A 15,833-nucleotide genomic window follows, 5' to 3' on the forward strand; every position below is an offset into this window, starting at 1 on the left:
GAGAGAACTGAACGAGGAGCCTGCGTATTTTAGTTATTCACCTACTACTAGGTAGTTATTCTCTCTGCGTAATTTTTTAGCTGATCCCTTTCTCTTTCCCCATTCACAAGCCTTACAAGACAAGATTTTAAGCACATCTAAATACTAATTTATACAACGTCAAATGGCCATCTTATGGAAAACTTATTGTATACCCAGAAGATATCATCCCTGTCAAACATAAAAGCAAACGTATTCATTTGTCATCAGCCATAGCCACTGGAACAATATCCTCAAGCTTCTTCCTATTAAATACGTCGATTGCTACAAAGTGGCAGTTTGCATGTCCATGCTTGCCTGTCTTTGAAGTAGAAACAACTAGAACCTGGTTTCAAAACCCATAAAAAACCGATTCATGAATTTTTTTTTGACGTACACATTGAAAAAAACTGTTTAAAATTAAAAGATGAAATTCTAGCAAGACGATCAACAAAATCCATAGTTATGAGCTGCAATTATACTTGTATTAATTATGTTTTAGTATTAGTATTTTCATATTCATTCATAGGCTTTTTCTAGAGAAACAGGATGCTTAAATGAAGTTAGATGCAACAATGAAAAGCACGCATGCTAAAAACAAGTTACGGTTCATCATTAACATCCAATTTTAGCATTATATATTAACGCAAAAAACACAGGGTGGGAGTTATACCCCTGTTCCGGTCACGAACTAGATAAAATGTTTGATATAGTTTCTAAAGTCTATGCATCAAAAAATACTCGACCCATCAAATTTGTTCAACATTTGAAGCTGAAAACCTCACACCTTCAAAAAGTTATTCACAATTAACAAATTCGAAATGTAGTAGAGTTAGGAGTCTCCATTAAGCTTCGAGAATTATCACTGAAGAGGCAGACGCATGCATAACGGCTTAAACTCGCTCCCATTACGACCGAATTCAATAAAAACCAAAAATACAACTTTAGTGAGGTAGCCAAAATTTATATGAAGCTTATTTCAAAAAAGAAAAGAAACAGAGAATCTCCACACAACACCGCATACAATTTTTTCCCAAAAACAGAGCTAAAAAAATAAAACAAAACCACAATTGATAATGCCCGATGGAATGACTTTTGTTGGGTTACCTAGCAGCTCAGGAGGGTCGGCTGTGCAAGGCGGCGGCGGCAGCGTCAAACCCTGGTATGATTTCGTCCAAATCGCCCATACCTGAGACAAATAGAGAGGTTCGTTCGCCCTTCGACGATGCCAAGAGGTTTGATCTCGGCCTGCGACAATGAGAGGTTCATTCGGGCTGAGATATTTGAGAGGAGGGGAGAGCTCAGCGAAATTGAAAGCAAATAATTCCGTGTAGAGGTAAGATTTGAATTTGAAAGTGAAATTGTGTACTGTGTAGAGTTACATCATTCTGACATTGCAGGGAGCAAATCACATCCCAATCTTAGAGGCGTCTAGCAGCAGATAACAAACGAAAAGAAATAAATAAAGCCACGTCGGATGCGTAGTAAACCAGTAGTAATGTAATGGTAAGGGTATCATTACCTGCGTTAAAACCAGAGGCCAATAGAATGTATTTAACACTAAAGCTGATGTATGCCTGCAACAGATGGTGCAGAAATAATGTGTCCGTTCTCTCTGTCTCTCTTTCTTTTCAAAATAACTTGCATTTCTTTCCAAAAGAGGAGAAAGAAGCGACATGGCCAACCAAGTGCTCCTGATCTTGTAGCTGCCACTTCTCCTGCTTCCATGAGCAACTTTCAATACAAGAAAATCGACACACTTCAGAACCAAGTCCCTTCAACCCAATGGAACTTGGAGGTCATAAGAAAGCAACGGAATCAGTAGTGTGACAATCTAGAATTGGCACTTTTTCTGTAAAAAGTTTTTATTTTGGGGAGCTTGAGATCATTGGCTCATTGGCACCTATTTAATATCTCATTTTCTGTCAATTTAAGTCTTGATAGATTAAACACAGAGAGAAAACTTTGGCATTTTAAAATTTCCATGATGTTAGAGGCAGTTTGGGAACTGGGATGCATTTTTCTTGACTTCATCTCATCTGAAATCAAACATTATTACTCCACATTTAAGGGCAGCGCCGTTCTCATGCATTGAGATGCATAACCTATACTTATCGTAATGTCTCTGTATTTTGCTCTGTTTTCTATATAAATTCAGCATCCGACATCAGCCTCCCTCATGTAGTAATTACCTTTTTGCATGTTGTGCCAAAACTTACCATAAAAATGCACCTAGGCTTATAACCTCTGTAAGATTACTCTGTGCATAGTATATTTGATACTCGGACAAGAGCTTCTTATGTCTTTCTGAGAAAGTTCTTTGACCATAGTACCTAAACTTGTTTTTATCTTCTTCAAGCATAAACATATATACCTTGCAAGTATATGCTGGGTAAGCCAACTTTCTGTCATTTATACGGTTTTGAACTAAAGTCATTCTACATAAAACAAACATCCGTAGCAGATACTCAATAATTAATTCTCTGCATTAACTCTGGACTTTGGAATTTTTCGTAGGATTGAAGATTTATCACGTCCCGATTCAACACGTTTTGATCTCTCCACACTAATAACGTCGTTTGAAGATATGCTTTAGAAATTTTTGCTTCGGAGTTTTTGCCAATTGCAAACTTGGTGGTGAGACATATCATAATCATAAAATATTTAAATTACCAATTAATACTCTTTTATTAACCAACTTGAAGAAAAATAACTATATTTTACAAAAAAAAACCATTAGATTTATTTTAAATTCCCTTCAGTGTGAACTTTAGACCGAATCACCAGTCACTATAAAGAGCATAGAAAGTCACAAAAAGTATAATATTCCATATTTTCTCCGTCCTTCAATGGAAACCACATGAGATCGTTACAAGTGATTGACTTGGAGGGCTGCTACTTGATACAGTGAAAAACATTACTGGACTGACTGAATGGTAAGGAAAGAACGAGAAGCTAAGAAGTTTGGTAAATCATTGAATTTCTAAGACAATTTTCCGTGACAGGTGCATATAACTAACAGTGGCCTCATCTAAAACTAACTCTGAACCAGAATATGTTGGTGGTGGACACAAGCAAGATAGCCTCCCATGAACTTGGTGTCTGAAGTTCGATAAACATATTCCTTCGCATATCCACTACTTCTATGACCTTTGCTTAAAGAAATATTGACTTGTTATCTAAGATATATTGTTGCGCCATGTTGATACCAATTTATATTGTGGTATAGTGACTTTATCATAGAACTACACTCTTTAGACTTCAATAAAATATGAAATTCAAGACTTAATTTTATCTTTGCCACTGAAATTAAGGTTGTCATTTGGGATTTGATGTTAAAACTCCCTTAATCTACATAGGTTGAATGTGTATTTTCAGCTTTCAGTTGTAACACTCAAAGAGACTCAATTTTTTTAAATTTATCTATAAACTTAAATAACTTGCAATTTAAATTCAAAGAGACTCAATCCCACTAGTTTTACTTCCTTTTGAAAGCACAATAAAACAGGATGAATTAATGAAGGATGATGGATTGGCTAAAGAAAAAGAACATAGTAAATAATAGCTCGAAGCAATCACTTTAAAGAGCATAGAAAGTCACAAAAGGTATAATCATTGGACAAAACAACACTTTTTTTTTTTTTTTTAAGGTAAACCCATCAGGGGTGATTTTGTATTAAAAACCTCAATAAAGGGGAGGGTCCCTCGTACAAAAAGACTAGCCAATTTACATGTTCTGCAATAGAAAAACCAAAAAACCGAAGGGCGCTAGAAAGGCCTATGCTATCTATTTTCAGGATGCCGCTGAGTATGTGAGGTAGATCACCGAATTGCATCCACTTTCTAGGGCACGAACCAGTCAGCAAACGAGCTAAATGGTCAACACAACACATATTAAATAAAAAATAATACATCTTATTAAATGACTTTACGTAAGTTACCAAGAAGTTTCATTCTGTCTTTCCTTTTAACACGTTTGATTCACTTGCCTACAACAATCATATATAGATATTGTGTGCATTTAAGTGTGGATTATTAAATGAAAAATAATACATCTTATTAAATGATTTTATGAAAGTTGTCAAGAAGTTACATTCTATCTTTCCTTTTAACACGTTTGATATCTTATTAAATGACTTTACACAAGTTGCCATGAAATTTCATTATGTATTTCCTTTTAACAAGTTTGACCTACTTGTCTACAACAATCATAAATAGATATTGTGTGCATTTAAGTGTGGATTATTAAATGAAAAATAATACATCTTATTAAATGACTTTATGGAAGTTGTCAAGAAGCTTGATTCTGTTTTTCCTTTTAACACGTTTGACAAGTATCTTATTAAATGACTTAACGAAAGTTACCAAGAAGTTTTATTCTATCTTTCATTTTAACATGTTTGACCCACTTGTCTACAACAATCATAAATAGATATTGTGTCCATTTAAGTGTGGATTATTAAATGACAAATAATACATCTTATTAAATGACTTTATGGAAGTTGTCAATAAGTTTTATTATGTCTTTCCTATTAACACGTTTGACCCACTTTTCTACAACAATCATATATAGATATTGTGTGCATTTAAGTGTGGATTATTATATAAAAAATAATACATCTTATTAGATTAGTAACTTTTATTTAAAACAAAAACTATAGATGAAAAATAATATATTTAATCAAGTTACTAATTTTAAAAAACTGAATTAACAGTCTTTTAACTTTCAAAACGAATTTCTCTTATGTAGACACTTGATTAACTTCTCTTACTATCAATTTCTAGACTTAGGGTTCTTCTTTATTGATTTTCTTGAGTGGAAAACAGCATTTCTTTTGTTTAATTTCTTTTCTTTTTTTCTTTTTTTTTTCTAATTATTAGTGTTTTTAGACGCATGGAAAGTCACAAAAGTATATCATTGGAAACACATTTGAATGCATTCTTCTTTTGTGAAAAGTACTTTAAAATTCGACATTTTGGTAATTAAATAGTAATCGCACATACTCAGAGCATAACAGCTTCTTCCATGGCCTTTCAATCAATTAGGAGCTTCTTCCTCTTCTTCATCATCCTTCTTTCTTTTTCTTTTTTTCTTTCCATCCATCCATAGAAAGTCACAAAAAGTATAATGATTGGTCAACACAACACATATTCTAAGTTTTCAGCTCTATCCTTTGGATCGAATTGATGATCAACAGCCTGGCCGGCTTACTTGATCAGGATTAACATCCCCAGTAGTCAACACGGTTTCGAACAAAAACACAAGTCCATATATATATAAATATATATATACATATATATATATATATATATATATATATATATATTCAGGTTTACTGATAATTAATTCCATTTAGACCTTTGATTCTTCTTAATTTATTGATTTCTTCAAGTACTGTACTCCAAATATATTAGACATGATCCGAAGCTTCAAATATTTTTTCCACAGGGACCGAAATGCTTTATATCACAAACTATTAAACTTTGTATCATTTTTTAAGTTTCATTTATCTTAACATATAGAATCAAAGTTTTAGCACTTATGCTTCAATAAACTTAATTTGTTCTTATGCTTCAAATAATGAATAGGGCTGGTTTGGTTACACAAGACCAAACTATCTCATCTCATCCTATATAATTATTATAATTTTTACTAATTTTCATATAAAATATAATAAAATATTCAACTTTTTCAAATCTAAAAATAAAAAAAATATTAAAAAATTATATTATAATAATATTTTATTCAACTTTCAACAAAATCTCTTATCTCATTTCTTTTGAACTGTGTAACCAAACGAAACCTAATCATCTCATCTTATTTGTTGACACTTATATGTACTTTGGTACTGCTATTTCAGAAATTAATCATCCAATATCAATCCCTAATTATTAGATAAAACTTAACGGAAGTTGTTAAGAAGTTTCCTTCTGTTTTTTCTTTTAACACGTTTGACCTACTTGTCTATAACAATCATATATAAATATAATTATGTACATTTAAGTATGAATTATTAAATGAAAAATAATACATCTTATTAATCTAGATATGCTTAATTGTCACCTGTAGGCCCAAGAGAATACAATGAGAGGAAAAATATGGGCTTTGAATTTGCCGTGAGAATTTGAAAAATAAAGAAAAGATAAAAACAAATAAAAACAAAACAAATTGAAACCTGTTCACAGCTTTAATTACTTGCAGTACAGTTTTCGAATAAAGTTATCATCAATAATGAATGTATCGCTTTATCGATCAAGCAAGTTGATAGGTATCAAATACGCTTTAATCTGATTGAAGCATTTGCCCACACGTTAAGTTGTATTGGTCCGAAATATAGGAACTTGGAGGTCATGAGAAAGCAATGGAATCAAACAAAGCTGAGTATATCTTGGATTCGAAATCAAGCCTTGATGAAGGGTCGATCTTCTGCAAGCTGGATGGAATAAATAGAATACTTCAGCACTCCAGAATTATGATTGGGATCCATGATATTAGTGGCAGTTTGGGAACTTAACTAGTTCTGCCCATGCATCTTTGTTGAGATCATGAATGCATTCTTCGTATAGCTCAGGTTTTACTGAAAAAGTAAAAACGAATAAAACAAATGAAAAGTATTGGTAGGGCCATTCACCAGCTAGCGCATATGAAAAGTAGTAGTGGGAAGAACCAAAGAAGTCTACTTTTAATTAATCAATCCCCATTATCCCTTTGAATGAAGTGGTTGTTCCCAAGAAGTTGCCGACAAGTTTCTATAATTATTTAGTGAGCTATTTTTTATATTTGTTTACACATGATGTTAAAGAGAATTTTATGGGAGAGTCTAAGAGCACTCTTAATGGATGTTTATAATGTATTTTTCTTTAAAATATAGAGAAAAGTTCTCAAAATTACCTTCCATCCGATCTTCTATTTTAAAGGGACTATACAGTTTGCTATAGGGAAGCCGCTACATTTGGAGGAGCCTGTACACGGTTGTAAACAATTTTTTATTCATTTCTCACATATCCATATATACAAACCGGAGGCAACTTAGTCAGGCTGCCATTGTCTTTGGAAATGTGATATTTTTAATAATTTGAATATTAATTATTTGGTTAGTGGTGATATTTTAATATATATTTTTATTATATATTTTTATTATATAATTTATATTTTAGTTTAGCTTATAAATTTGGATTAATTTAAAATAGTTCATAATTATATGACATTGTATATATAGAAATATTACAAATATCAAGAGATATGAAAATATCATTGATAAATAGAGAAAATATTTGAAATGAATAAAAAATATTAAAAAGTATAATATTTAAATGAAATGAAGAAAAAATAGATAAGCTGATGTATGGTATATTGTAAAAGTCAATATGTAAAATAGAAAAAATGAATTTTGGTGATGTATTTTAAAGAATAGGATAGAAAATACATTGTGAGTGCTCTAAGAGTTCGCAAATTGATTAAGATATGATGCATTATCATTTTCTGAATAGTTTAACACTAAAGCTGATGCATGCCAACAACAAATGGTGCATAGTATATTTAATACACAGTCAGGACAAGAGCTTCTTATGTCTTTCCAAGAATGTTCTTTGACAATACCTAAACTTGTTTTATCTTCTCCAAGCACAAACATGCCTTCCAAGTATATGCTGGGTAAGCCAACTTGCAGCCATTTACATGGTTTTGAAATAAAGTCATTCTGCGTAAAACAAATTTTCGTACCAGATCCTCACTAATTAATTCTCCGCATGAACTTTAGATTTTGGAATTTTTTGACGTAGGAGGATTGAAGATTTATCACGTCTTGATTCAACACGTTTCAATCTCTCCACACTAGTAACGTCATTTGAAGATATGATTTAGCGATTTTTAAATATTCGGAGTTTTTGCCAATTGCAAACTTGTTGGTGAGATCTATCATAATCATAAAATATTTAAATTACCAATTAATACTCTTTTATTATCCAACTTGAAGAAAAATAACTATATTTTAGTTTTTCATTGATTTTAAGTGGAGAAATTTTTTATAAACATATCATTCTATTATAAATAATAAAAGTTCTCACTTTAAAGAACAAGATTGCAAACATGTTTACGGAAGAGGGGGGGGGGGGGGGCGCGGGAGCGACAGTACGTACAACTGTGGGAACTTTCTTTCAATTTCTTGCAGTGTGAACTTTAATCCAATTCCTGTTATTTTTTATTTTTTTAAGTATTAAAAATTAAATAAATAAATCATAAAATATTATTTCCATAGAGACTGAAATTGATCGTCCAACATCTATACCGAATTATTAAATTACACTTTATAAAAGTTGCCAAAAAGTTTCAATCTTTCCTTTTAACACGTTTGACCCACTTCTCTACATCTTACTAAATTAAAGATTCTAAATATTTGCAAGCTGGCAGGTGCATGCAAGAGTAGTGTTTAGTAATAAAGGACTGGGACCCCCTACATACGCAGTTTCTGAACAACCCTTACTATCAATATCTAAACTTTGGGTTCTCTTTATTGATTCTCTTGAGTGGGAAACAACAATTCTTTCTTTTTCCAATTTTAAGTGCTTTTAGACTGGATACACATGACTCATTATTCTCTGCTTTCATGTCAAAGCACATGGCAAGTACTCACAAAAGTATATCACTAGGAAACACATTTTCCATATTTTATCCGATCGAATTGATCAGTTAAGAACACATTTTCCCTTACAAATTTACCTTCAATTACAAACTCAAAGGAACATCCCCAGTTCTCTCCTTTCTTTGACCCACATCTCTATAATTGCACCTTTCTTGTGAAACATTTATCACACATATAGAGAAGATGACCACGTCTTCCATGGCCTTACAAGGAGCTTCTTCCTCTCTCCGGTCCTCTTCTTCTTTCGTCCATCCATGGACTCACGACGTATTCTTGAGCTTTAGAGGTGAAGATGTTCGCCAAAAATTTATTTCTCATCTATACCATGCTTTGTATAAAAGGGGAATCAACACTTACATAGATGACAAGCTCGAAAGAGGAGATAAAATTTCGCAAGCACTTTTTCAAGCTATCGAAGGTTCAATGATTTCCATCATTGTACTATCTAAAAACTATGCAGAATCCAGATGGTGCTTAAACGAACTATTGAAGATCCTTGAGTGTATGGAAACAGTAAAACAAATTGTTCTACCAGTATTTTACGACGTAGATCCATCAAATGTAAGACATCAAAAAGGAAGTTTTGGAGAAGCATTTGCTAAACTTAAAGACAGGTTCAAGGGCAATGAAGAAGTGCTGAAGTGGGAGGCAGCTTTAGAAAAACTAGCCAATCTATCGGGGGTCGAATTAAAGAATTACAGGTACTTCTAATTCTTTGAATATATGTGTGTGTGTGTGATGTTAAAGCGAACTTTATGAAGAAAACTCAGACAATTTGGGCATTGATAAAGATATGGTACTACTGCATTAATTTCACCTTAAAGTTTATTGGAGAAACTGAGAACATAAAAAATACAAATTTAAATCTACTAAATGAAGTGGAAAAAAATAATTAAGAAAAAGGAGAGGGATTTTTTTATTTCTTATGAGGTGAAATCATACCCTCTTAGAAAAATAAAACAACTTTAAATAAGCACTGCTTTTTAGTTGCAATTTGTTTCTAGATATAAAGATTCATAAATTCTGATCTTCAATTATAAGTTTTAGATTTAAGGGAAATCCAAGAATGGACAAAAAAAAAAAAATTAAAAAGTTTGTTTATACACACAAGAGAATGAAAACGTAAGTCTAACAAGGGCATGAGAAATGTACAAATTAATATATAAATATTCAAATTAAGGAAGGAGAAAGGCTACCCTTTGACATCGTAAACTACTACTATCACTTTGTTATGAAGAAAAAAACATGGAAAACATATATTATATTATTATTATTATTATTATTATTATTCATGTGTCATTTACAGTGAAAAGTACTTTTACTCATTAATTTATCTTCTCTATTTTATTGATAGGAAAGAGTCAGAATTTATTGAGGAAATCATTCAATGGGTCAACTCAAGAATAGTAAACCAAACAACTCTAAGCGTTGCCAAGTATCCAGTTGGGATAGAGTGTCGTAAACGAGACATTTATCAGCATTTAAATATTGAAAGGAATGATATTATATGTATTGTAGGGATATTTGGAACTGGTGGAATTGGTAAGACGACTATTTCAAAAGATATCTATAACCAGATTTACTCTCAATTTGAAGGAAGTTGTTTCTTGAAAAACGTTAGAGAAACATCAAAACAAGCAGGAGGTCTGATTCAGTTGCAAAATACCCTTCTTTTTGATATTTTAGGAACAAGTTTGGATGTTCGTGATACTGACAAAGGAATCAATGTGATTAAGCACAGACTTTGCTCTAAAAGGGTTCTACTAATTCTTGATGATGTGGATGAGTTGGTCCAAATAGAAAAATTAGTTGGAGATCGCGATTGGTTTGGTTTGGGAAGTAGAATTATCATAACAACGAGAGATCAACGTTTACTAGATAATGCTAAAGTTGATTCAAAACATGAGGTGATGATTTTGGATGACAGTGAAGCTCTTCAACTCTTTAGCTTGCATGCCGTTGGGAAAGATGAACCATCTGATGAGTATGTGGACCTCGCTAAACAAGTAATACAATATGCTAAAGGCCTTCCATTGGCTTTAGTAGTGCTAGGTTCGGATCTAAAGGGTAAAAGTACACATCAATGGAAGAGTGCATTGGATAAGTATAAAAACATTCCCAATAGAGATATTCAGAAAGTACCTTTAGTGAGTTATGAAGGATTAGATAATAATGAGAAGGAAATGTTCCTTGATATTGCATGTTTCTTCAAAGGAGAACCTTTAGCTAATATCATGAAAATATTTGACAGTTGTGGTTTTTTTCCGGATGATGGTATGGACAGGCTTAGAGACAAGTGTCTTATTACTATTGAAGGTAGATATGTTCGGATGCATGACTTGCTACAAGATATGGGCCGAGAAATTGTTCGTCTAGAATCACCCAATGAACCTGGTCAACGTAGTAGATTGTTTTTTCATGAGGATGTCCGTCATGTGTTGGAAGAAGGCATGGTAAGTGTAAGAATAAAAATATTTAGTTTCACATTTATTTCCATTTTTAAAAGTGAAATCTAATGGAAAATTTTGGCCTTATGAATTAATATATAAATGAATATGTAAACATATATATATCATGTAAATCAAAATGAGTTTGTGGTTATGTATAATAGATTTTGTTTAACTAAGATCATTAATGAATAAAAGTATCATATCTAAATGTCATTTTTCGTTTCTAATATATTTTTAGAAAATTGATGCTTAACTTTATGCAGTAATTTTGCTAACAATTTTGTGCATTCGGTTATGTACCAGGGCACAAACAAAGTTGCAGGCATGATAATAGAAATGCCCGAAGGCGAGGAAGTGATAAGGTTGAATTCCGAAGCATTTGTACAGATGAAAAGACTTAGAGTGCTTATCAATCGTAATGCAAGTTTTTCAAGTGGACCTAATTATCTCTCTAACGAATTAAGAGTACTTGATTGGTTTGAATATCCGCTACAATCTTTGCCACCCAATTTCCATGGAAATAAACTCATTATCTTTAAAATGCGTGGCAGCTTCATCAAGGAGTTAAGCGTCATCAAGTTTAAGGTATCTACAATTATAATCTTCAATAACTTTGTTTCTTTAATCTATGTGCTAAACTCCTTTCATTTTTTTTTAACAGAATATGACAATTATGGAATTCAATGATTGTAATTCCTTAACAAAAGTTCCAGATCTTTCAAGCGTCCAAAATTTGAAGGAATTATCTGTTGAAATGTGTACAAGTTTAGTTGAGGTGCATGATTCGGTCGGATCCCTGGAGAATCTTTGTGAATTGAGTTTTTACGGATGCTCTAACCTCAGAATTTTTCCAGCAAGCCTCAAGTTGAGATCTTTACGCAAACTTTATCTTGATGATTGCTCAAGCCTTCGTAGCTTTCCTGAAATTGGGTGTGAAATGAAATCTTTAACTAAATTATCTCTGTCTTGCACTGCAGTGGAAGAACTACCATTATCAATTGGCAATCTTGATAGGCTTGATGCATTATTTCTACATGGCTGCAAAAACCTTAAGCGTCTCCCAATTAACATTATTCTTCGGTTGCAACATTTAACCGATCTTGGGATATTTGGTGGTTGTACAAATCTAGTAAAGAAGATGGGGTATGATGGACAATCCATTCTAGCTATTGGGTCTACAAGACTGGAAGATGAGATTTCATCGAATGAAGAACAACTCCAGGAATTGGTGCCTCCAATGAATTCAAGTAATGGAAGTAGTGCATTACAAGTGTTGAATCGTCAAAATTGTTTCCAATCAGAATCAAATTTCTTTCCAATATCAAGCTTCTTTACTTTGTTTAATTCTTTGACCACTTTGACTATTTTAAATGGGCTTTGCTACACGCAGTCGGGAAACGCAGTCGACGTGCAGTCGGCTGTACGGAATGAATAAAAAAAAATTATTTTATATTCAGGGGGACCTGCATGAATTATAAAAAGCTATAAAAATAATTTTTTTTTTTCATGTAAGTCCTGTATTAATTTTTTTTTTACAGCCGACTGCACGCCGACTGCATTTCCCGACTGCACAAATCATTTCTGATTTTAAATCTATCGGGAAGTGAATTTATTAGCGTTCCCACGAGCATCAAAGGCCTTGTTGCACTTGAAATGCTCTACTTGTCGTATTGTGAGAAACTTGAAGAAATCTTAGAACTTCCTCCAAATATAACATTAGTAGAAGCTCAGGGATGCAAGTCATTAGAAAGATTTCCAGAAGTATCAAGAATAATGGAATTCAATGGAAGCCACATCAGATCGCTAGGTATTATTGACTTGAGCAGATGCGACAAAATGCATGAGAAGATTTTGAATTATAAAGTGCCAAATCCATTACTATGGAAGGTATGTATCTGTCTCATCCTCTCTCTGAATTCGATATAGGATGCATGACTTTAAAATAAATGATGATGATGATAATGGTTTAACAGGCCGGGCATTATAATGCCACTGTGTTACTGGAAAATCAGATTTCAGAGTTGGGGGATGAAGAATTTTCAGAATATGAAATTGTGGACAGGGGGGATGAAGAATTATCAGAGGATGAAATTGTGAACAGGGGTGATGAAGAATGGGTAATAAATATTGAGGGGCCACTCCATTTGGAGGATATAAGCGGACTTGTGGTGTATGCCTTTATGTATTTTAAAATAGATCCTAGTAATGAGACTTATGTGGTAACCATTAAAAGCTCAAATCATATATGCGAACTCGATAGTTATCAAGGGGTATATTTGTCTAATAGTGATGTAACGAATAAATTTGGAGGCGGATATGAAGTAATGGTGTGGTACTCCGATTTAGAATCATTTGAGCTAAAGGTTTTTGACAATTTGAGGGTTCAACTTCATCCTTTGTGGGGACAGTATTATAGGAGTTGGGGAGCCAATATCGTATACAAGTATGAAAGCAGAGCACATAAAAGAAGAAAAATGGATTGAATTAAATAATAGGCCAAGTGGCCTGTTTCTGGAATTTCAAGTGAGATTTTCCATTGTGGCTATTGTTTTGAGAGATGGGTCGCCATATGGGTGATTGGGAGAATCTTTAGCAAATGGAGACGCGTTAGCCACCGTTGTGTTTATCGCTGTGAGAGATGGGTCTTCATTTGGTAAGTCTTCATTTCTGATATAGCAGTTGATGGATTATTGGTGTTATTAGATGGATAGTAAGTAGTAACTCAAACTATCTCTTTATGGAGAGCTATATTGTTGTATTGCTGATACAAAAGGAGCTTTTGTGCATCCAGCATTGTACGAGAATTTCGGACTAACAATTGTGAAGGCAATGAGTAGCAGATTACCCACCTTGGCAACAGATTAAGGAGGCCCCGCAGAAATTAATGTTGATGGAATCTCAGGCTTTCACATTGAACCTATAATGGTGATGCATTGAGCCACAAGATTGTTGATTTCTTTGAAATGTGCAAGGCGGATCCTGAAAATTGGAACAAGATCTCAAAAGCTAGTCTCCAGCATATAAATAAATGGTAAGTATTTAACGACCAGATATAGAGAACTAACCATTAGAATTTCTTTTGACACTTGGTTGTTCTTGGATTGTAGCTACACATGGAAGATTTATGCAAACAAACTGCTGAACATGAGAGCAGCGTATGGATTCTAGAGGCAGATGAACAAGGAACAAAAGTCAGCTAAACAAAAACATATCAACATATTCTACAATCTCCAATTTAGGAATTTGTTGAGTTTTAACAACTATATTTAGACATATTGAAATCATAAACATTTTATATTGAGTTCTATTCATTGTAGCACAGGGAAGGAGTTTGCTCATCCCAAATGAAGGACCCCAACAAGCAACACCAGCTGCGACCTCTCAAGCATAAACAACCGGCAGCAGCATCGACAACTGAATCACAGTCTAGACCAAGGCATATAAGCTAACTCTTAAGAAAATTTAATTAAAAAAAAAAAAAAAATTGCTGAACAATAGTTATTTGATTTCCTTCCATGGCTGTATGTTATGTGGAAGGGGGCATAGAACTGGTTAGAGAAAATGGTAGAAGTAAGAAGAAACTGGTTTTCATGTTTTTTCTTAAATGCAAATTTCTTATGCAACAAATGGTCCTTTTTAAATAGTAAGAGAGGAAATGCAATAAATGGGTAAATGAGTGATCACGATAAAGTGGAACTAAGATGTAGTGAGGAAATATATCATTGAGTCTCTCAATTTTCGAAGGTTTCTTTCTGTCATTGAATTTCTACGACAAGTTTCGATGGCAGCTGCATATATCAGTGGTCTCATCTAAAATCAACTCTGAAGCAGAATACAAAATGCTTTACTTGAACCTCATTCAATTGGCCTACGCTCTTCCTGAACTACTTGAGTCTGTTGAATGAATACTTTGGATTAAGGATCGTATGAAATTTGGGATATTGCTAGCCCCAGCTTCTGGCCAAAGGCATGACCGTCTAACTTGGAAGGAAGGCTTTTTAATTAATTGATGTATTAGGCGTGTGAATGAGCGTGTTTGTTAATAGATTTATCAGTCATAAAGAGAAATGATTTGTGCTATTTGAGTCTGTTGAATGAATACTTTGGATTAACATATTCCTTCTTCACATGTTGATACCAATTTATATTTTGGGATTGGTTAAGATTGAGTCATCAGCACCTATTTATAAATGAGAAATACTCTAATCATAAAAAAAATTATAATTAGGAATACACAAAGAAAATTTCAAATTGGTTTTATGATACTAAAGGTGGTTTTTGTGTTCATTTCATCTTTATATAGTTAGCTAGAGGATAGATTGGGCCATTGAGTTTGGGCCTAAATAACTTCTTGTTTGGGTTGAATCCTTTGACCCGACATTCCATGATTTAAAGATCAAGGGCAACGTACAAGTCCAACCTTTTTTAACTATAACTTTAAACTTATTTCTTGAACTTTATCTGTTTTTTTATGCTGTTTCATAAATTAATAGAAAAATAAAACCGAGAAAGAATATTAATAGACACATGACTACATATATGATAATATTGTATAAAATTGGATTCCTAGACTTGTTTCTTGATTTCACAAGCTATTCATTTGTTAAATGAATCCAAAAGATTTTATAATTTAAATCTAATTAAACCATTAATAGATGAGATTGTAATAAAAATGGTTTAATTTCACAAAGATGCATGCCTAGTTCCTCAACTCTTTTCTTGA

At 33.0% G+C, this 15,833-nt stretch overlaps 1 protein-coding gene and 1 long non-coding RNA gene across 4 annotated transcripts; one reads left to right on the forward strand and one right to left on the reverse strand.

Moving 5' to 3' along the window:
- Positions 1–112: 112 nt before the first annotated feature.
- Positions 113–1,902, reverse strand: LOC122296565. The gene is made up of 2 exons (XR_006238594.1): positions 1,126–1,902; positions 113–364 (listed from the first exon to the last, which is right to left on the reverse strand). It is a non-coding gene; the product is annotated as an uncharacterized LOC122296565 (long non-coding RNA).
- Positions 1,903–8,631: 6,729 nt separating this feature from the next.
- Positions 8,632–15,260, forward strand: LOC122297672 (disease resistance protein RPV1-like). 3 transcript variants are annotated; one of them, XM_043107812.1, is made up of 8 exons: positions 8,632–9,361; positions 10,015–11,113; positions 11,414–11,695; positions 11,772–12,480; positions 12,702–12,997; positions 13,084–13,763; positions 13,902–14,141; positions 14,218–15,260. In XM_043107812.1, exons 1-6 carry the CDS (start codon positions 8,844–8,846, stop codon positions 13,591–13,593), a joined length of 3,414 nt encoding a protein of 1,137 aa, XP_042963746.1. In that variant the 5' UTR covers positions 8,632–8,843; the 3' UTR covers positions 13,594–13,763; positions 13,902–14,141; positions 14,218–15,260. The 3 variants fall into 3 exon arrangements, with proteins under 3 accessions (XP_042963746.1, XP_042963747.1, XP_042963748.1); XM_043107813.1 differs by having other exon boundaries at positions 13,084–14,141; XM_043107814.1 differs by lacking the exons at positions 13,902–14,141; positions 14,218–15,260 and having other exon boundaries at positions 13,084–13,213; positions 13,245–13,377.
- Positions 15,261–15,833: the final 573 nt, after the last annotated feature.

The sequence above is a fragment of the Carya illinoinensis genome, chromosome 15 (genome assembly GCF_018687715.1).
Source record: "Carya illinoinensis cultivar Pawnee chromosome 15, C.illinoinensisPawnee_v1, whole genome shotgun sequence".
NCBI lineage: Eukaryota > Viridiplantae > Streptophyta > Magnoliopsida > Fagales > Juglandaceae > Carya > Carya illinoinensis.

Coding starts and splice junctions, on each gene's coding strand:
- LOC122297672 (XM_043107813.1), top strand. CDS start 8,844: ATGACCACGTCTTCCATGGCCTTACAAGGAGCTTCTTCCTCTCTCCGG. Junction 11,696..11,771: donor TAAGCGTCATCAAGTTTAAG/GTATCTACAATT, acceptor TTTTTTTAACAG/AATATGACAATTATGGAATT. Junction 12,998..13,083: donor CAAATCCATTACTATGGAAG/GTATGTATCTGT, acceptor ATGGTTTAACAG/GCCGGGCATTATAATGCCAC.